General features: G+C 48.4%; 5 protein-coding genes across 9 annotated transcripts; 3 read left to right on the top strand and 2 right to left on the bottom strand.

Annotated features, from left to right (window-relative positions):
* The first annotated feature begins 293 nt into the window (after positions 1 to 293).
* capn1 (calpain 1) lies at positions 294 to 9,355 on the top strand. The gene is made up of 22 exons (XM_058069348.1): positions 294 to 461; positions 1,021 to 1,361; positions 2,154 to 2,223; positions 4,060 to 4,178; positions 4,299 to 4,432; positions 4,519 to 4,687; positions 4,757 to 4,840; positions 4,909 to 4,994; positions 5,103 to 5,177; positions 5,249 to 5,409; positions 5,486 to 5,646; positions 5,718 to 5,729; positions 5,799 to 6,010; positions 6,095 to 6,134; positions 6,201 to 6,266; positions 6,332 to 6,389; positions 6,452 to 6,516; positions 6,601 to 6,669; positions 8,620 to 8,698; positions 8,766 to 8,882; positions 8,955 to 9,013; positions 9,082 to 9,355. Exons 2-22 carry the CDS (start codon positions 1,107 to 1,109, stop codon positions 9,106 to 9,108), a joined length of 2,118 nt encoding a protein of 705 aa, XP_057925331.1. The 5' UTR covers positions 294 to 461; positions 1,021 to 1,106; the 3' UTR covers positions 9,109 to 9,355.
* Positions 9,323 to 11,128, bottom strand: pnp5a (purine nucleoside phosphorylase 5a). Its single transcript, XM_058069346.1, has 6 exons — positions 10,979 to 11,128; positions 10,434 to 10,603; positions 10,254 to 10,357; positions 10,011 to 10,186; positions 9,752 to 9,942; positions 9,323 to 9,689 (listed from the first exon to the last, which is right to left on the bottom strand). The coding sequence occupies exons 1-6, from the start codon at positions 10,999 to 11,001 to the stop codon at positions 9,472 to 9,474; spliced, it is 882 nt and encodes a 293-aa protein (XP_057925329.1). The 5' UTR covers positions 11,002 to 11,128; the 3' UTR covers positions 9,323 to 9,471.
* Positions 11,129 to 13,725: 2,597 nt separating this feature from the next.
* On the top strand, positions 13,726 to 15,693 carry LOC131126611 (ATP-sensitive inward rectifier potassium channel 10-like). Of its 2 annotated transcripts, XM_058069341.1 has the most exons (6): positions 13,726 to 13,869; positions 14,246 to 14,585; positions 14,651 to 14,862; positions 14,929 to 15,060; positions 15,123 to 15,300; positions 15,367 to 15,693. In XM_058069341.1, the coding sequence occupies exons 2-6, from the start codon at positions 14,255 to 14,257 to the stop codon at positions 15,690 to 15,692; spliced, it is 1,179 nt and encodes a 392-aa protein (XP_057925324.1). In that variant the 5' UTR covers positions 13,726 to 13,869; positions 14,246 to 14,254; the 3' UTR covers position 15,693. The 2 variants fall into 2 exon arrangements, with proteins under 2 accessions (XP_057925324.1, XP_057925323.1); XM_058069340.1 differs by having other exon boundaries at positions 14,651 to 15,060.
* A 198-nt stretch (positions 15,694 to 15,891) lies between these two features.
* si:cabz01074944.1 (uncharacterized) lies at positions 15,892 to 17,486 on the top strand. 3 transcript variants are annotated; one of them, XM_058069345.1, is made up of 6 exons: positions 15,892 to 16,069; positions 16,203 to 16,508; positions 16,583 to 16,867; positions 16,934 to 17,041; positions 17,117 to 17,160; positions 17,222 to 17,486. In XM_058069345.1, the coding sequence occupies exons 1-6, from the start codon at positions 15,892 to 15,894 to the stop codon at positions 17,402 to 17,404; spliced, it is 1,104 nt and encodes a 367-aa protein (XP_057925328.1). In that variant the 3' UTR covers positions 17,405 to 17,486. The 3 variants fall into 3 exon arrangements, with proteins under 3 accessions (XP_057925328.1, XP_057925327.1, XP_057925325.1); XM_058069344.1 differs by having other exon boundaries at positions 16,227 to 16,508; positions 16,934 to 17,160; XM_058069342.1 differs by having other exon boundaries at positions 16,934 to 17,160.
* Positions 16,230 to 19,021, bottom strand: si:cabz01074946.1 (uncharacterized). 2 transcript variants are annotated; one of them, XR_009129202.1, is made up of 7 exons: positions 18,855 to 19,021; positions 18,616 to 18,666; positions 18,345 to 18,548; positions 18,163 to 18,273; positions 17,804 to 18,091; positions 17,185 to 17,727; positions 16,230 to 16,326 (listed from the first exon to the last, which is right to left on the bottom strand). XR_009129202.1 is itself a non-coding variant. In XM_058069347.1 (6 exons), exons 1-6 carry the CDS (start codon positions 18,880 to 18,882, stop codon positions 17,597 to 17,599), a joined length of 813 nt encoding a protein of 270 aa, XP_057925330.1. In that variant the 5' UTR covers positions 18,883 to 19,021; the 3' UTR covers positions 16,611 to 17,596. The 2 variants fall into 2 exon arrangements, 1 of the variants encoding a protein (XP_057925330.1); XM_058069347.1 differs by lacking the exon at positions 16,230 to 16,326 and having other exon boundaries at positions 16,611 to 17,727.
* Between the last annotated feature and the right edge of the window lie 115 nt (positions 19,022 to 19,136).

Genomic DNA, 19,136 nt, shown 5'->3' with positions numbered 1-19,136 from the left:
CGCTGTGAAAATGTATATTTTTTTAAACAACTTGACTTAATTATTACGTTTGCCCAGATGCGTGTTTGTATTTCATTTCGTCTGCTACATCAATGCTCTTTTCTCGAACGACATTAATGACGTCTTATAAATGTTTACTACGTGTAATGTTACTCACTGTGTTGTAACGTTTTTTATTTGTATTACTTGGTCCTAACCGATTTCTTACAATGCTGCGGCGTGTTCTAAGTTCTAATACGTTAAGATCCACATCACACGTTCACTCATTTTATGTGTATTAATGTTTAAGTCTTTAAAAATAACAAAACTTCACAAAAACATCCGTCGAGCCAGTGAGCACTGCGCATGCGCAAGCCATCGATCCAAACGTGCACGGCAGTGGTGGAAGGGCGTTTCTTCCTTCCTGATCGTTGCTGCGTCCCCGCCAGAAAGACGACCAGAGGAAACGTTCATGCGCATAGGTAACGCACACTTTTCATCTCGTCAAGAACTTTTTAGACAAAGTAGAAAGGGACGTCTTTTTGTTTTATAGCTCAGTCTCGCTGTGTTCATCGGTGGGAGGGGGGGCGGGGGGGACACTTTTTTGGACTTGCACCGCGCACAGTAAGGACACAGCTGCTCGTGCGTGTTGACAGCTGGACGCGGGACCACGCCCACTGTGACCTGTGACCTCAGTCTGCAAGTGTGTTTGTTGTCCTATCACAGTCACACACACTGATCGTCCCATTATTGATCAACAGGAATTGGGTGTCACTGTGTTGTGTTCTAGTGTGTGTGTGTGTGTGTGTGTGTGTGTGTGAGGGTGCCTGCTTTGTTTGCATAGTCATGCAGGGGGCGTGGCCTCGATGTTGCTATGAGTGGGCAGGGTTAAATAGTTGTCAAGTTTGTGTGTGATTGACATCAGCTCTGGGACAGGAAATGAAATAAGAAATGCATGTAGTGTTGAGCATCCGGAACCCTTTTTTTGCAGTTTTTGGGGGCGGGGCACGTCATTTTGTTCATTTTTTTGTTTACTTTCAGGGGTGGCAGTCTGACTATTGTATTCCAAAGCTCCGGAGCGGGTTCTGACCCATTAATGAGCTACTGCAAAACCTGACAGAGTCACCATGGTGGAACCCATATGCGCCACGGGCGTGGCAGCCCGGCTCCGCAGTCAGTGGGACCGTCAGGAAGGTCTGGGCCAGAACGACAACGCTGTCAAATTTCTGGGTCAGGACTTCGAGACCCTGAGAGCTCGCTGTCTCCAAAGTGGGACGCTCTTTGAGGACACCCTGTTCCCCTGCGCCGCTTCATCGTTGGGCTTCAACGAGCTCGGGCCCAGGTCCTCCAAGACCTACGGTGTGCGTTGGATGAGGCCCACGGTGAGATCCCATCCCAGCAGTCAAAACCTTCAGGCGTGGCTTCACACATGTGCATGGTGTTCATCATGTGGCCATCCACTAGGGGGAGACAACTCTAACAGCGCAAGGTCCTTGCATGGTTCATTGCAGTATGACCAGGCCTGTTAGCGTGTTAGCAAGTTAGCGTGATGCAACTGTGCATGTCCACATGATGAATAATAAGTGCATGAACACGTCACGTGAGCTTTGAGTGTCGCTCGGTGAAGTCGAGCATATGCACGTGTGCCATGACACAAATAGACACATTCTTTTTTTAGATGCAATTCAAGAGGAACATTAAAGCACTGGCATACCAAATAACATCATAAAGGAAAACTATTTTAGTGGGAATTTTACCCACCATCCACAGTCCTTATGTGGGACACGAACACATATGTCTTTCTTTTTTTCTGTGCATTATAAAGATATGAAAACAGCTAAAAAGTTGAAGCTAAGAATGCACTTATTGGGAAACACTACTTGCATATAATGTGATGTGTATATTAACCAAGCTACAAGCTACGCTACTGAACAGTAAAACTACATATATGTACCTGTTACTACATGGTCACAGCATGTATATAAACACCGTAAAACCATGTTGGAGGTGTTTTAATAGCGGTCTTTGTATGCAGAATAGGTGTGTCCCATCACATGCAGTAATGAGCTGTCTCTTTTTATCTGTTTGTGTATCTTTATAACACAGAAAAGAGAACATTTGTGTTCATTTCTCATATAAGGACTGTGGATGATGGCCTTTCTGTGTGTACACAGGAGTTCTGCAAGCGACCCGCTTTCATCGTGGACGGGGCAACCCGAACTGACATCTGCCAGGGTGCTCTGGGTGAGTCGAGAACCATCCGTGGACACTTTTCCTCAAAGACGACCCAGTGTAAATGTCGCAGCAGCTTACATCAGGACCACCGTCTTACTACGTAGCGCCATCTATAATTCATGTCTTGTTACTGCACCCCAGCCCCCCAGTTGCTGTGCAGAAAAATATAGCTAGAACATGTAGAAAGAAAACGGCGCTACAAGCTACATGCTTATATAGGGCCCTGTCAAATCAGTTTTATTTTTTTACAATTAAGTTTTTTGCCTTACACACTTATTTTAGAGTGTGTGCTTTTGTGACATTGACTCAAATGACTGTTAATTAAACACAAAAGTTAATGATGCAATACATCCTTGGACAATTTTGCTCAATATTCCAGAAACGCATATAACTTTTTCGAAATCCTCAAAGAAATTGTGAAGCCCGTGCTTGTGTATAAGGAACACGTATTTTCTGAAGCAATTTATTAATGTAAGCTGTTTTTTTATGACACCTTTACTTTGTTAGCACCGAGCTGTTATTTTGAAGGCCAGACGTATGTTGAGAGTGTTGCTAAGCGAGACTACATGAATAGATCAAGAATAAATTAACAAAAAATAATAATTCCCCCTACGGACACCATGTTGCCTTTTACCGCTTGTTAATGTACGCAAGTCTTTTACGATGCCCATTCTCAACATACACGATACACTTCCGGCCTTCAAAATACGAGCGCCGCATCCTGTTTAATTTTACAAACAGAATAAGTTTGGGTTTCACACCCAATTCGTTGCGGCTTCGGTCCTGATCCATTCCGGCTTGACTCATAGTGACTCCGATAGGTATTGCGGAAACCATGTGGAAACCATGTGGAAACCGTGCCTGTGAGAGCAGATGTTCATGAGATACCTAGCCTTGTATCCAGGAAGTTCTTGTAAACAATAGCCGTATTTTGTCATAGATTTTTTTTGACTTTATACATTGATTAAAACCTTGTCTTTTTTCATGTTTATTATTATTAAATAAGGTTTAATTACTTGTTATTTGAGTGTACAATGTTGATAGATATCCCAGTAGCTTGACCCATGTCTGCAGTGTAAAAAAAAAAACGCACTGATTCTTGTTGATTCCTGTTGTGCCTTATGGCCGCCTGAGCTAGCGTGGAGCATCCGAGCCGGAATGGATTCAGTGTGAGTGTCGTAGAAAATGTCTCACATTACAATTACAATTCAGCACGGTGGTTGAGTGGTTAGCACGCAGACCTCACAGCTAGGAGACCAGGGTTCAATTCCAATTCCTCGGCTATCTCTGTGTGGAGTTTGCATGTTTTCCCCGTGCATGCGTGGGTTTTCTTCTCCGGGTACTCCGGTTTCCTCCCACATTCCAAAAACATGCTAGGTTAATTAGCGACTCCAAATTGTCCATAGGTATGAATGTGAGTGTGAATGGTTGTTTGTCTATATGTGCCCTGTGATTGGCTGGCGACCAGTCCAGGGTGTACCCCGCCTCTTGCCCAAAGACAGCTGGGATAGGCTCCAGCACCCCCCGCGACCCTCGTGGGGAAAAGCAGTAGAAAATGAATGAATGAATGAAACAATTACAATTGCATTGGTGACTACATCTTCCTACACAACAAGCACTTCTGAATTACTGGGCAAAATATTGCCTATGTGAGGGGAGTGTCTATGCAAATGAGCTCACATCTGCTTTGACACACAATGTAAACTTTATAGTACTTTCCGGTTATTTCTCCGTATTTTGTCGGATTATATTTAGACAATAACAAAAATGACACTGACTCATAATCAGAAATATTGTGTGTACCAATGTGTGTGTACATATATGTGTGTGTACACGCATATACAGGGGACTGCTGGTTGCTGGCGGCCATTGCCTCACTGACCTTAAATGACACCCTCCTGCACAGAGTGGTCCCTCACGGGCAGAGCTTTGAGCAGGGATACGCCGGAATCTTCCACTTTCAGGTGAGCGCGCGGGCAACTGGAATGGAATTGATTACACGTCAGGACCATCAAGTTAGTGGGATGACAGTGGGAAAGTGTCTCGGAAAAATAATGGAAGGCAATGCGTCTACGTTAAACCAGTTCTGGCAGTTCGGCGAGTGGGTGGAGGTGGTGATTGACGACCGTCTTCCCGTGAAGGACGGCAAGCTGCTCTTCGTCCACTCGGCGGAAGGCGGCGAGTTCTGGAGTGCATTGCTGGAGAAGGCCTACGCCAAGTAGGACAAATCTGAAATCTCCGGATGGTCGCTGCATCGGCTGCCAACATCATGGTGGACTCTCCTCTCTCGTCTCTCGTCTCCAGGTTGAACGGCTGCTATGAGGCGCTGTCTGGTGGTAGCACGTCAGAAGGTTTTGAGGACTTCACTGGCGGCGTGACTGAGATGTTCGAGCTGAAGCAGGCACCCTCCGACCTCTTCGGGATCATGGGTCGTGCCATCGACAGAGGCTCGCTGCTGGGCTGTTCCATCGATGTGAGTTGTCGTCATAACAACTCACAAGTTTGATGGTCTTCATGATGATCTTGATTTGTTGCGTGGTAGATCACCAGTTCCAGAGACATGGAGGCGGTCACCTTCAAGAAACTGGTCAAAGGACATGCTTATTCTGTCACGGCTGTGAATGAGGTGAGAACCGTGGTACCGTGAGTTCCTCCGTACCTTCACGATGATGATCATGTCCTCCTGTCTTGAAGGTGGTCTTCAGAGGAAACCTGACCAAACTGGTTCGCATCAGGAACCCGTGGGGTGAAGTGGAGTGGACCGGTGCCTGGAGTGACAAGTGAGACTTTTCACACTCACACACAGGAATTATTATGTAAGAAGACATTCCGAGCGCCGGGATGTTCTCCTTGCGTGTGTATGTGAAGTGTCCACCTTTTCCTTGTAGTTCTCGGGAATGGGACAACGTCGACCGCGGAATCCGAGCTCAACTTCAAAACCGCAGTGAGGATGGCGAATTCTGGTGAGTCAGCTTCTGCGTGAATTTCCGTAAAAGTGTTCTTCATTTTCCGTTTCTTCGGCTCGCCGCCACAGGATGTCCTTCAGCGACTTCCTGCGTGAGTTCAGCCGTCTGGAAATCTGCAACCTTACGGCCGACGCCCTCAGGCACAGCCAGCTGAAGAAGTGGAGCTCATCCTTGTATCAGGGCGAGTGGAGGCGTGGAAGCACGGCCGGAGGATGCCGGAATTATCCGGGTACGGGAGATCTGAGGAGGCCTCAAACCAAAACCTTTAACAAACTAGTCTTTAACTTCTGACTTTTGGTCTCCAGCCACCTTTTGGCTGAATCCGCAGTTCAAGTTGTTATTGCATCATCCCGACGCTCCGGACCAATCCGACTGCAGCTTTTTGGTGGCTCTGATGCAGAAGGACCGCAGGAAGAAACGACGGGAAGGCAAAGACATGGAGACCATCGGCTTCGCCGTCTACGAGGTTGCTTTCTGCCTGCGAATGTTTTGTCCAGACTTCCTGGTCCTCCATCTCATCCCTTCCTTTGTTTGCAGGTTCCTAATGAGGTATGATCTTCCCAAGGTCTTTCCATCGGAATTCCCTCGGAACGCACTCTTAAACGACTTCCCTCTCAGTCGAAAGGACAATCACGAGTCCACTTGAAGCAGAACTTCTTTCTGACGCACGCCTCCAGCGCTCGTTCCGAGCTCTTCATCAACTTGAGGGAGGTCAGCTCGCGCCTGCGCCTCCCGGCTGGAGAGTACGTGATTGTGCCGTCCACGTTCGAGCCCCACAAAGAGGCCGACTTTGTCCTACGGGTCTTCTCGGAGAAGCCAGCAGACTCGGAGTGAGTCCTAGATGCTTTCGGTGCCACCTGCTGTCCAAAACAAAACATCAAACAGGAAGTTAACGTGAAGTATTTCTTTATCAGGGAGCTTGATGATGAAATTGTGGCGGAGCTTCCGAGCGAGGTGAGATTAGCACTTCCTGCTAACTTTTACCCTCCTGTCATTCCTGACTGTATTGTTTCTTTTTAGAACTTTTTAGACGAGAGCCAGATTGATTCGGGTTTCAAGAGTCTCTTCAGGCAGCTAGCCGGCGCGGTAAGAAGCTTCTTTTTTTTTATTTCCTATGACAAGACCAACGCCAACGTCGTCTGCTTTGCCAGGACATGGAGATCAGCATCAAAGAGCTGCAGACCATTCTCAACCGCATCATCAGCAAACGTAAGCGAGTACTTTGACGCGGTTCTTTTTGCGGACGTGAACCTGCTTTTCTGCGGCAACAGATAAAGACCTGAAGACAGACGGCTTCAGCAAAGAGGCGTGTCGCAGCATGATCAACCTCATGGACGTATCCTTGCTGCGCCTTGTCGCTGTGTTTTGCTCTTGGGTGGGTGGATACGCCTCGCTCTTTGTTTCCTCAACTTTTTCCCAGACGGACGGCAGCGGGAAGCTGGGCTTGGTGGAGTTCCACGTGCTGTGGGAGAAGATTAAACGATACCTGGTGAGGTCTGACACACACACACACATTTGACAGATGCAGTCACATGTACTCGACTACAGGGATTTTCAACCACTGTGTACCTTGAGAAACCGTCAGGTGTGCCGTGAGGAATTATCCAATATCACTTTTTATAATTAACATTTATTAATCATTCATTCATTCATTCATTTTCTACCGCTTTTCCTCACGAGGGTCGCGGGGGGTGCTGGAGCCTATCCCAGCTGTCTTCGGGCGAGAGGCGGGGTACACCCTGGACTGGTCGCCAGCCAACCACAGGGCACATATAGACAAACAACCATTCACACTCACATTCATACCTATGGACAATTTGGAGTCGCTAATTAACCTAGCATGTTTTTGGAATGTGGGAGGAAACCGGAGTACCCGGAGAAAACCCACGCATGCACGGGGAGAACATGCAAACTCCACACAGAGATGGCCGAGGGTGGGAATTGAACCCTGGTCTCCTAGCTGTGAGGTCTGCGTACCGTGCTGCCCCATTTATTAATCATCATTTGCAAATATTATGTCAATAGCTATGAATATATGGACCCAAATATTCCAATTGCATTTGGTTTATTTGCTCAAACAGGGATGGAATATTCCTTTAACCAATCCGATTGAGGTATCTTGTATCCGCTCAAACGGAAAGTTGTCAAACTGCGTTTTTCTTTGTGGTGTTTTTCTTCTTCTGTTGTTTATTGGCGGTTGGCAAGCAGCTTTCGTGTGCATTAGCGCCATCTGTGGAACACAATCTAAACCCTTCTATACGCCATTCATAAGTCCAGTTTTATTAAAAAAGAAAATATATACAGTAAACCTCGGATATATCGGACTCGGATATATCGGAAATTCGCTCACAACGGACAGATAAAAAAGAACCGATTTTTCCGTAATGCATTTCCAATAAAAATTCATTGCATATATCGGATTTTTTATAACGGATTTCGCCTATTTCGGACAAAATCTCCAGTCCCGTTCCAATGCATTTCCATGAAATTTCCCTCGCATATATCGGATGGCCGCATCGTGGCGCTCCGATTCACCGAATCGTGACAGGCCGCTATACGACGTCATTTGCAGCGTTTGCAGCGTTGCCTGCGCGTCCAGGTACATTGGAAACATAGTCAAGGAAGTGCCTTTTTATAACGGATAAAATCCCATTTACGCATATACCGGATATAAATCCGATATATGCGTAAAACGGACATTTTCCGGTATACGCATATAACGGATTTCGCTTATATCGGACAAAACCAGTGGGAACAATTGAATCCGATATATCCGAGGTTTATATAAAACATGTCCCGAGTTTAATTATAAAATCTTTTCCTGTTTAAATTGATCCCGGGTGCGTTCTTTCAGCGCATGCTCAAATATGACGTAACACGCAGATCCAGACGTTCTTCACTTTTAAAAATGGAGGCGGGCAATCGGCACTGGACTAAGCAAAGTTTGTTTTTGATTCAAACTAAATTTCGAGACTGGACAGACGAAAAACTGTCAATACGGAATTATTCCAACAAGTGAAAGAAAAACTCGGTATCGGGAAGTCGGTATCACGTGACGTTGATGTTTACGTTTTACTGGGCATGCCCTATTGATATCTATTCTGGTTGATTTTCACGGCGCATGTAGACAAGAGATTGGAATATTCCTTTCCATGGATACCATTGTTTCCGGAAAGGTCATTCGGAAAGAGAAAAAGTGTTGATGTAAAAACATGGCTACTGTGGAGTGTCTGTGGTGTAAAGACCGGCATAGCAATGTAATATTGGTCCGTGTGGCAACACCTAGCTTGTTCCTCCGATGGACTTATTGATGCACGTGTGAGGTCGTGGTGACATTTTGGAACATTTTTGGTTAGTGGTTTGCCACAAGATTTTTCCAATGTAAAAAAACGTTCCGTGGCTCAAAAAAAGGTTGAAAACCACTCCTCTACTATCCCAGACCATATTCAGGAACTTTGACCTGGACAAGTCGGGAACCATGAGCTCCTATGAGATGAGGATGGCGCTGGAATCTGCAGGTCTGCTATGTCGTTTTGTGCACGTCAAGCCCGGCCGCCATCTTCTGACATTTTCCTCGTCTTGCAGGCTTCAAGCTGACCAATCACCTCTTCCAGCTCATCATCCTTCGGTACACGGAGGCGGACATGAGCGTGGACTTTGATAATTTCGTCACCTGTCTGGTCCGCTTGGAGGCCATGTACAGTGAGTGTTGATTGACTTGGCCCCGCGCGTGCTTTCTTAACTTAAACTGATCCGTGCTCCTTGTTGCCATAGAAACATTCACGGTCATGGACACAGACACAGACGGGGTCATCGCACTGAACTTTTCTCAGGTGAGTCCTGACCTGGCATTGCACTCATTTCTTGTTCTTAATGCGTTTCCTCTTCTGGCTTCCTGCAGTGGATCTCGCTCACGATGTTCGCCTAAACTCAAGCAGGCAAAGAGTCTGCAGTGCCTTCTCATTGACCCAAACAGAACAATGTGAAGTAGCCATGCCCGTCTCATTCTCACCTCTGGTGGAGTGGGACTCAAACCACACACCCAAGCAACATGGCTGCCTTGGATATCGCTTTGATTGACATACGTGCCAAACATTTTGTAATGTTTTTATGGTGACATGACAAAAAGGAAAGAACATGAGCATGCACCAATAAATAAAACTTTATTTAAACAAGCTGAACATACAAAAACAATGACATCATCACACTTCAATAAAGTCAAAAAAACAACAATGTGACCGGAGACAGTTGAACTTTGACCTACAGAACGAGCAAAGATGGCAGCTCAGGCCTAGTTGTTGTTGTTGTTGTTGTCCATCCTGGTCACCATGGTGGAGATGAGCTGCTCCAACTGCTTCGCCCTATGCCTGCCCGTCTGGAGAACCTCCTCGTGGTTGGCCTTCTCCTCGCTGTCATAGTCCATGACCGCCTGGTTGGTGATCAGCGACAAGGCGAAGACCCGCATTCCGCAGTGTCGCGCCACGATCACCTCGTGCACGGTGCTCATGCCTGGAATGGCCGAGGAATGAGTCGCCGCAAACAGGCGCCGTGCCTCGCTCGTCACCACTTACCCACGGCATCGGCGCCCAGCTTGTGCAACATTCGGCATTCTGCAATGGTCTCGAAGGATGGACCGCCGAGCACGCAGTAAACGCCATCCTTCAGGAAGTCTCCAAAACCCAATTCCTGGCCCACATCCGTTGCTAGCTGCTGAAGCTCACGGTCGTACGCATCAGACATGCACGGGAAGCGCATGCCAAACCTGAGCGCCACACGGCACATTTAGCTAGAAAAAAGTAAAGACGGACTTTGTAAGCACGCTACTCCTACCTCTCGTCATTGGGACCGGTTAGAGGGTTGATGCCAGCAAAGCCTGGAACGTTAAGGTGGTCCTTCATGATCATGATGTCTCCCACTTTGAAGTCCTGATTGAGACCCCCGGCCGCATTGGTCAGCATCACAGTGTGGACGCCCAACAACTTGAAGATGCGCATGGGGAGCGTGATCTGAAAGCGACAAACCGTAGGAAGCGTTCTGTAGTATGAATCCGCTCCCGGCGACACGCATACACACCTTGTGTATGGCGTAACCCTCGTACAGGTGGAAGCGGCCCTGCATGCACACGCACGGCTGACCCTTCAACAGTCCAAAAACCAGACGCCCGGCGTGTCCGTGCACTGCGGAGGACAAGCGGGAAGTCAATCTACTGCCCGGGACACGGCCAATCACAGCGGACCGGGTGTCTCCACTCACCTGTGCTCTGCGGGAAGTTTGGGATGTCCTTGTAGTTGAAGGCCACTTGGTCCTTCAACATGGCCGCCAGGCCGCCAAGTCCCGAACCACACACAATGGCAATCAAGGGCCGCACGTCAGTTCGAGCCATCAGCCAATCAGCTGTGGCCTTGCAGTCTTCATAAGTGTAGCTGCAGATGAAGATGAAGAGTCACTTCCTGTCCCATTAAATTTAACTAATACATGACTTTTTTATTATTATTGCTACATTTTCTTCTTTTTGGAGGATTTCACAATATTTAAAAGACAGTTTAAGTGTGTATCTCTCTCTTCTAATGAGTCTGAGAGGAATAGCAAATTAATTACACTTAATTAGCTATACATAATTATAACAACAATAAGTGGAAGCTAGCCACCACTTCGAGGGTCAATACGTAACTATCTGGCTAGCAACATAGCTAGCTCCTCAAACGTCAAATTGCTGAAAATTAGCGTCAATATGGCAATGAAAAAAATAAAAAAACGTGCGTGTAGCTGCGCATGCGTGCACGTGATGTCGGCCTTACCTGATGGTCACTTGCGGGAACATGACGCAGGTTAAAACAAGTCACGTGGTGTTTGCTAACAGCGGCTTCTGAAATCGTCTCTCCTCACCCGCGCCCACCGTCGCGTCTATTATATGTACGGGCCCCGCCCCCTTCCACCCCTCCCCTCTAAGTGACGCATTCTCATTGGATCACAGGACACACCTTAATGAACATGCGCATTCACTTCTTTTGTTCACATTAACTTCATCGTCATCGCCATCACATGTTAGCATGTAGATATTGAACTGATTGGACGACACACATTGCACCATACTGTACTTTTCCGCATGACCTAAAATGTGCGTCTGTGTTAGATTAATTTCCAAGAAGCCATAAAAGACAAATGAAAGCTGTTTTATGATTTTCACAAAGTCCACACACGCAAAGTGCACACACACACACACACACACACCCAGGTGGCCGTGTAATCCACGCTATCATTTCCCAGACAAGGTGTCCATCATGTTGTTGTTATTGTAGTAAAAGTTGTTAGCATATGCAACAACACTTGAGCAATGGAGGGTGGGGTCACTCTGTTGACAAAAAAAGTCTACATCTATCCATCTGTCCTAGTTCTACGTATGTTTGAAGGTTAAAAGTAAAGAGACGGGAAGGGCAAAGGTCAAGTTAAGGTCACATTTCGGACCAAAACAAGGAATTTAATGTGGGGACCGACGTCTTGTCTCTCTGGCAGTGAAGCCAATGGATGAGGACGAGGAAGCCATGAGGACACATCACGAGATAGACAGGCCACGCTGTCCCGTGACCCGCCTCCCACTCCTCAGGAGGTCAAGAGCATCTCCACGCCAAAAACTGTTAAGTACGCCAGGTCACATGGGACCATCCACATAGTGATGCTGTGCAAAATAGTGACCTCTGACCCCAAAGATACCCAAAGTAACACTTGATCACATGATCAGGTTAGCATGAAGGGTTTTCGTTAGCAGGACATGATCAAGTTAGCATGAAGGGGTTTCGTTAGCAAGACATGATCAGGTTAGCATGAAGGGGTTTAGTTAGCAGGAGGTGATCGGGTTAGCATGAAGGGGTTTAGTTAGCAGGACGTGATCAGGTTAGCATGAAGGGGTTTAGTTAGCAGGACGTGATCAGGTTAGCATGAAGGGGTTTAGTTAGCAGGACGTGATCAGGTTAGCATGAAGGGGTTTAGTTAGCAGGACATGATCAAGTTAGCGTGAAGGGGTTTAGTTAGCAGGATGTGCTCAGGTTAGCATGAAGGGGTTTAGTTAGCAGGACGTGATCAGGTTAGCATGAAGGGGTTTAGTTAGCAGGACGTGATCGGGTTAGCATGAAGGGGTTTAGTTAGCAGGACGTGATCGGGTTAGCATGAAGGGGTTTAGTTAGCAGGACGTGATCGGGTTAGCATGAAGGGGTTTAGTTAGCAGGACGTGATCAGGTTAGCATGAAGGGGTTTAGTTAGCAGGACGTGATCAGGTTAGCATGAAGGGGTTTAGTTAGCAGGACGTGCTCAGGTTAGCATGAAGGGGTTTAGTTAGCAGGACGTGATGTGGTTAGCATGAAGGGGTTTAGTTAGCAGGACGTGATCAGGTTAGCATGAAGGGGTTTAGTTAGCAGGACGTGATCGGGTTAGCATGAAGGGGCTTAGTTAGCAGGACGTGATCAGGTTAGCATGTGGTTTCTCCATAAACATTAGGTTGCTATGTTAGCTTGATGTGGCCACGATCAGGTGGATGATGGCGATGTGCTTAAGGTGAGCAATAAGTAACCGGTAAGGTACAAAAACAGGAAGTGCTGAGTGTGGCGGCTGTAAAAGGAGTTACATAAACGTAAATATGCACTGTAAGTCAATGTATTACATCGGTGTCGAGGAAGTACAATGGCCACAAAAGTTCTTGGAAAAGTCCACTTGACAACCACGCAAGATTCCATCCATCCGTTTTCGATGCCGCTTGTCCTCACTATATTGCTCACTATATGCCAGCCAATCACAGGCCCTTATAGACAAACAACAACCACACAAATTGAAGAGGAAAATTCAAAAAGAAAAAAGGAAAGGTCACATGACAAACTTCACATGCCCTTGTTAACGTCAGCATGTGGATTAGAGTCTCATGGCGACTCTGTGTGAAAATCAAATCACGCGCATTATGTAACTCGTGACTTTTCGAGTCTTTGTATTAATGCACCGCAAACACGCAGGCACGCGCAGACAGAAATTCAACTGACAGCCAGCAGGGGGAGCCAACAAGCCGCACAATGAGAAGGATGTGACGACCGGAAGAGGTTATAAAGGAGCGTTAATGAGAAAAATATGTTTGTTCTCACCGCAGTACACTACCTGGCGTCACGCCACACGACCTTTTGACCTGTTTATGACGGCAAATAAACTGTTGATCTTTAACAAGGCGTCCTGACCCATCAAGCTTTTTCTCAGTGTTACACAACAGGGTGACATGTTGTTTTGCTGCTTTCTCCATCAGCACGGTCACCATGTCTACATGAAATGACATATTTGAAGAAACAAAAAAAAAATGTCATGTGACTACTACGACCTCTGCTGGCCAGTCTATACATTGCAACTGCGCAGACAATGAATAAATGTTTGCCTTGTAGTACCGCTTTGTTCCTCAGGGGGCAGCATTTCACAATAATCACATTCAACTGCCAGCCTTGTGATTGGTTGTCATGAAGACACAAAGATGTCCTCTGTGCCATGGGGTACCATGGGGGGGCCAGTGAAGCGTGGAGGGGGTTGGTTAGGGATGTGTTCCCATAATGAGCTGCTGGGACCAGTACCGCCAGTACCACCAGTACCTCAACGTGCACGCTCCTCTCTCCATGGCACAACCAAACCGTGACAAGGGCACGTCACCCTGACGCTCATCACGAAGGTAAGACACCTTTTCAACTTCATCATGGCTGCTATGACGCTCATCATAATCCTGATGCACCTCCTCGCCATCATGCTCATCAAGAGTTGTGATTGGTTGTCGGGTTTAGTTGCTCCACTTTGTATACTTTCAAGGACTTAAGTTAAGCAGTTTCCATGGCAATGAAAACAATGTGTGCTGTTGATGTAGGTCAACGTCGTAACTCAAGGCCGTACAGGAAGTGGAGCTGTCAGGCTTCCTGCTGGACTTTTGTGTAATCGCCATAGCAACAGCAAGCAGAAGCCCGATTAGCGTTTTGGTTAAAAGTCATCGACCAAAAGCAGCATGGTGGATGTTTGTGTATTCAAAACAACAAACGTTTCCTGGTCTTTGTCAGGTCCACGCCATGACGTCCTCAGAAGGCCCCTCCACTCGTAAAGTAAGCCACTCCCATACACAGACGGACATCACCAGGCCGCTTCTGAGCTCGGCGGCAGGAAGTGCAAACGGACCTCTGCGGAGGAGGCGGCGCGTCCTTTCCAAAGAAGGGCGCAGCAATGTGCACATTGAGCACGTGAGCGGGAGAGGAACGCTCTATCTGCGTGACCTCTGGACGACCTTTGTGGACATGCGGTGGCGCTATAAGTTTTTCCTGTTCTGCGCCACTTTTGCCGGGACCTGGTTCCTGTTTGGCGTACTGTGGTACCTGGTGGCCATGTTTCATGGAGACCTGGTGGGTAAGTTAGGAGGTGGGGGTTTGGGCGGGTAAATTCCAAGGCTTACTCTTTGGTTGTCCGTTCAGAGTCAGCCCCGCCCACTGACCATACACCGTGCGTCATGGAGGTGAAGACGCTGACGGGAGCCTTCCTCTTCTCGTTGGAGTCCCAAACAACCATCGGTTACGGCTTCCGCTGCATCACAGAGGAGTGTCCAGCGGCCATCGTCCTGCTCATCGTACAGCTGGTGGTCACCATGGTGATGGAGATCTTCATCACCGGCACTTTTCTAGCCAAGGTGAACATGAGCGTTGCTTCCATTTCAGCCAGCGGTCTTCACCTTCTGATTTCCTGCCCTCAACAGGTGGCCCGCCCCAAAAAGCGAGGCGCGACAGTGAAATTTAGTCAGCACGCCGTGGTGTCCACGCACATGGGACGGCCGTGTCTCATGATCCGAGTTGCCAACATGCGCAAGAGTCTCCTATTAGGATGTCAGGTAGCCGCCATTTTATCTCGCATCATTTCAGTTACTCAACAGGCCGCCATGTTGGCACTCAGGTGACGGGTAAGCTACTGCAGACGTCGCTCTGTGAGGAAGGGGAGACGGTGCGCCTGGACCAGCGCAACGTGTCCTTCCAGGTGGACACATCGTGTGATAGTCCCTTTCTCATCATTCCACTGACGTTCTACCACGTCATCGATGAGAGCAGCCCACTGAGCGCCTGGGTAGGCCGAGGTAGGGCGCCCACCCTTTTAGCACTAAGCTAGTCTCTCCCTAAAGGCCACCCTTCCCGTACAATAGGTGGCGGCTGGACAGATGGCGACTTGGCGGATTTCGAGCTACTGGTGATTCTGAGTGCGACGGTGGAACCGACGTCCGCCACCTGCCAGGTGCGCACGTCGTACCTTCCTGACGAGATCCTCTGGGGCTACGAGTTCCCGCCAGTTGTGTCACTATCCGACTCGGGTGGATACGTGGCCGATTTTGCCTTCTTCGACAGAGTAGCCAAAACCACATCACCGGCGCCCCAAAACCATCACAGCAGCAAGGATAAGATGCAGCTGGGGGAGGGGCGGGGCAATGTCGGAGACAGCAGCCAGCTGAGCATGCGCATCAGCAACGTTTGACCACGAGACAGAAAATGGTGTCACCCCCTCCCTTGGGGTCCTCTTTTGGGGCTTTTAACAGTATTTGTTGTTGTCTTTGCTCCTTCCATATTGATATTCAAGTAGGATTAATATACTGTATTTGTCATATCTTTCATACTTATGGGTGTGAAAACTAAATAAAAACTAAGGAACTTCTGAAAAGACTCCACCCACTTTGATGTCATCAATGCGTCCGCTGGCGGTTGTTGCGTTCCCACCCAGTCCGCCCGTCCCGCTTCCTCCTGCAGAGTTGGACAAAGACATTGCTGATGTGATGGCCACTATCACTTTCAACTACTTCCTGTGCAGCGGCGCCAGATGGATGCTAGTGCTGCTGCTTCTGGAAATCCACCATGGTATGAGTTTTCGGCCATTTTGGAACCTTTCCACTTCTACGAGGTTTTGCCGAGCCAAAAAACAGCAAAACGGTCTCGGTGTACACTTTTGCCGATGTCAGCTGGTCCTCATTGTGTCTCTTCCTGTTTCCAGCTTATCTCTTGTTCCTCTTCGCAGAAGCTCGAGGGTGTCAGAGTGTCTTTCACAAACGTGTCGGGGACACGGTGGAACTCCCGTCGTGTTCCGAGGGCCAAGATTTGACCTTCAGACACTGGAACTACAAAGGCAAGAAAGTCCAAATGGGGTCGGGTCAGTTTAAAGGGCGGCTCCACCTCAATCCCCGTAACTTCAGTCTCACGCTGATGGCCGTCACGCTGCGTGACTCGGGGGTCTACAGTTTCGTATCGGCCATCGATGACAGCCAGCGAGAGACGGTGCATGTCACGCTGCATGTTCACGGTAATTCCATATGCTACATACAGATGGATCAAAAAGGTCATAAACATGCTAACGCCCCCCCCCCTTTCCTGCAGAGTTAATAACCACTGACCCCGTCCTGACTGTCAATACCACCTGGAACGCCACCAACCAATCATGCAGCGTCTTACTGGACTGCAGCGCCCCTGTTGGCGAGCTTGTAGAATACAAGTGGGAAGTGCGGAATGGAAGCCTGAGCGGCGCCCGCCATCACATCAACGTCCCGCCGCGACACGCCGCCATGGAGGTCACGTGCACCATCTACAACGCAGTGAGCGAGACGTCCGCCTCCGCTGCCGTGAAGTGCGCTAATGACATGTCCTTGCGTGCCGCCATCACAGGTTGCTGCTGCGATATCGCAATCGACTTTTTTTGACCTGTCACTTATGGTGATGTCATCATTTTAGAGTCGCCAAAGTTTGTATTCACGCTCAGCTTAGCGGCGGGAGTTTTTCTGCTCGTCATGGCAGGCGTCATCGCGTCAGTCGCTTGCCACCTCAGACGTAGACGAGCAGGTGGGACACACCCCCTTTGCCGCGTCATCTCGCTGTCTTTTAGGTTTATGACTCACTTCCTGTTTGTCTTCACAGGTAGGAAATGCGAGGAAATGACGGTCTACGCCGACATCGGTGAAGTGAGTCCACAGTGAGTCGCTCACCTGTCACGATATTTCTGATCGACTTTTCATCGTGCAGGGAAGGTCGACGCCAACGAAGGAGAGTTCGCCGTACGAGACCGTTGGCGATGACGACGGAACAATGGCTGTCGGCGTATCCGGCGCCCCCACCTCTGTCAGAACTGATGACTTTGACTGCATGCAGACACTCTATGACAAGGTCAACCTGGCCCGCGTCACTACGCAAGACCACACCTTCTAGAACGTTCTGCTGTTGATACCCGAATGATACATTGTGGAGAATAATGGAACACAAATACACAAATAAATACATTTAATTCTAATATTACTCTTGTTGCGTTTTCTTCTATTGACACACCTTTGTATATTTGGGAAAATGACAAGCACCATGAGGCAGGAACCCACGTTATTTGTTGTGCGAGTTAGCGGCACGCTAATGTGACACGTGTTGGCGCTCACCTCTTAACTGGTTTAGCATGATACTGGCTAACAGGCCAACGACGATTCCGCCCAAAACAAAGAGTCCGCTTCGATCACGAGGTCGATGCTCTGTCGCCGTCACACCTGCATTGATACAAGACCTGGATGTTATCAGTATTTATGTAGCGCCACGGTACATGCTAGCATAAGCCTGCCTTACCCGTGCTTGTGTTGCATTTCCTTTGGAGGCTGCTGGAGATGTTCTCCGCGTGGCGGCTGGAGGTGCATGTGAACCGCACAACATCGTAGAAATGGAGGAACGCAACGACAACAACAACCCCGGACCTGCTCACAGGCTCCAACATGTTGTAGGAGTTCCCAAGTGGGGGTTCAAGTGCCCAGGAGAGGTTGACGCCGACATCCTGAGATGAACAACGAAGTCCCACCCAACAGCCGCCATCCAAGTGAACGGCAAACAGCGTCCGCATGGTTGGTTCCTGGAGGTGTTCTAAGTCAAGCGAGAAACAGCTGAGCAGCCTCATTAGGCACAAGATGCTAAGTAGCTAAAACGTCACATACCTCTCACCGCCAGCGTCACCTCTGCCACCATGCTGCGCTTGTCCACGTCTATCAGTTCCACAGAGTAGTCCATGGCGTCCTCTTTGGTCACATTACGTATCGTTAAGTCACCTGGGGATCATTGTGGACACGGTCAAGACGCAAGTTCTTCTTTCTCTGGCAATAGAAGCGTCAACGCTCACCTGTGGTGGTGTTGAGACTCAGTCGTCCCCTGAACAGGAAAAACCACTCCGTGTTGGTCTTCCCACCGTGAAAGGTGGCGATCCAAGTCTCGTTGAAATATACGGACCACTTAATGGACACCGGCTTCCATGATGGGTCACTTGCAGAGGACAAAGTAACTGCTTCACCCCGGTAGGCTACTCGCTGGAGACCAGCTGCTGCGGCTGAACAAGTCATTGTGTCGGGTTTGTGTCGACGTGTGCGATGACGTGACAAAGACGGACAACTTACTGCCAGCAGCGGCTTCCCACAGCAGAAGCAAAACGGTGGCCTGGTTGAGCTCTGCGGTTAAAAGAAACACAATCAATATAAATGTAATCACAGCATCATCACAAATCACAGCATCAGCAGTAGGTGCTATGATCTTCCGTGGGTGACCCCCGAGTAGAAAGTCAACCCCTAAAACAAACTTAACATAGAACAGCAAAAGTCAGGAAGAAGAATAATAATGAAGATAACGTCAAAGGGACCTCGAAAAAGGACGACGAGGAGCGTCATGGCAGCGGAGAAGCAATTGTTGTCTACACTTCCTTTTGAGTGACTACAGACTTTGCGTTGGATCGGTCCTTCTCACTTCCTGTTTGTGCGGCACCATGTGACCATCAGTCATCTTTTCAGGAAGGCTGCGATGACGCTTGTGTTGTCGGTCACTCACAGTATATATGTGATAACACACTCCTTCTCAGCTGATGAAGGATGTGGGGGAGGCCGGTTGCCTTGGCAACGTGGGAACGCAACTGACCCCCGGCTGC

The sequence above is a fragment of the Doryrhamphus excisus genome, chromosome 3 (assembly GCF_030265055.1).
Source record: "Doryrhamphus excisus isolate RoL2022-K1 chromosome 3, RoL_Dexc_1.0, whole genome shotgun sequence".
In the NCBI taxonomy this organism is placed as follows: domain Eukaryota; kingdom Metazoa; phylum Chordata; class Actinopteri; order Syngnathiformes; family Syngnathidae; genus Doryrhamphus; species Doryrhamphus excisus.
The sequence above is the reverse complement of the archived record's forward strand: the minus strand, read 5'-3'. Positions and strand labels throughout refer to the sequence as shown.

What these genes read in the sequence shown, in the direction of transcription:
- capn1 (XM_058069348.1), top strand. Translation starts at nt 1,107, where the DNA reads ATGGTGGAACCCATATGCGCCACGGGCGTGGCAGCCCGGCTCCGCAGT. An exon ending in AGAAGATTAAACGATACCTG is followed by an intron (nt 6,670 to 8,619) that starts GTGAGGTCTGAC and finishes CTACTATCCCAG; the next exon opens with ACCATATTCAGGAACTTTGA. An exon ending in GATGGCGCTGGAATCTGCAG is followed by an intron (nt 8,699 to 8,765) that starts GTCTGCTATGTC and finishes CTCGTCTTGCAG; the next exon opens with GCTTCAAGCTGACCAATCAC.
- pnp5a (XM_058069346.1), bottom strand. Translation starts at nt 11,001, where the DNA reads ATGTTCCCGCAAGTGACCATCAG. An exon ending in AAACTTCCCGCAGAGCACAG is followed by an intron (nt 10,358 to 10,433) that starts GTGAGTGGAGAC and finishes TGTCCTCCGCAG; the next exon opens with TGCACGGACACGCCGGGCGT. An exon ending in GCTGGGCGCCGATGCCGTGG is followed by an intron (nt 9,690 to 9,751) that starts GTAAGTGGTGAC and finishes CGGCCATTCCAG; the next exon opens with GCATGAGCACCGTGCACGAG.
- LOC131126611 (XM_058069340.1), top strand. Translation starts at nt 14,255, where the DNA reads ATGACGTCCTCAGAAGGCCCCTCCACTCGTAAAGTAAGCCACTCCCAT. An exon ending in GTCTCCTATTAGGATGTCAG is followed by an intron (nt 15,061 to 15,122) that starts GTAGCCGCCATT and finishes GTTGGCACTCAG; the next exon opens with GTGACGGGTAAGCTACTGCA. An exon ending in GAGCGCCTGGGTAGGCCGAG is followed by an intron (nt 15,301 to 15,366) that starts GTAGGGCGCCCA and finishes CCCGTACAATAG; the next exon opens with GTGGCGGCTGGACAGATGGC.
- si:cabz01074944.1 (XM_058069342.1), top strand. Translation starts at nt 15,892, where the DNA reads ATGTCATCAATGCGTCCGCTGGCGGTTGTTGCGTTCCCACCCAGTCCG. An exon ending in GCTTCTGGAAATCCACCATG is followed by an intron (nt 16,070 to 16,202) that starts GTATGAGTTTTC and finishes TCCTGTTTCCAG; the next exon opens with CTTATCTCTTGTTCCTCTTC. An exon ending in TGTCACGCTGCATGTTCACG is followed by an intron (nt 16,509 to 16,582) that starts GTAATTCCATAT and finishes CCTTTCCTGCAG; the next exon opens with AGTTAATAACCACTGACCCC.
- si:cabz01074946.1 (XM_058069347.1), bottom strand. Translation starts at nt 18,882, where the DNA reads ATGACGCTCCTCGTCGTCCTTTTTCGAG. An exon ending in GGTGACGCTGGCGGTGAGAG is followed by an intron (nt 18,092 to 18,162) that starts GTATGTGACGTT and finishes CGCTTGACTTAG; the next exon opens with AACACCTCCAGGAACCAACC. An exon ending in GAAATGCAACACAAGCACGG is followed by an intron (nt 17,728 to 17,803) that starts GTAAGGCAGGCT and finishes GTATCAATGCAG; the next exon opens with GTGTGACGGCGACAGAGCAT.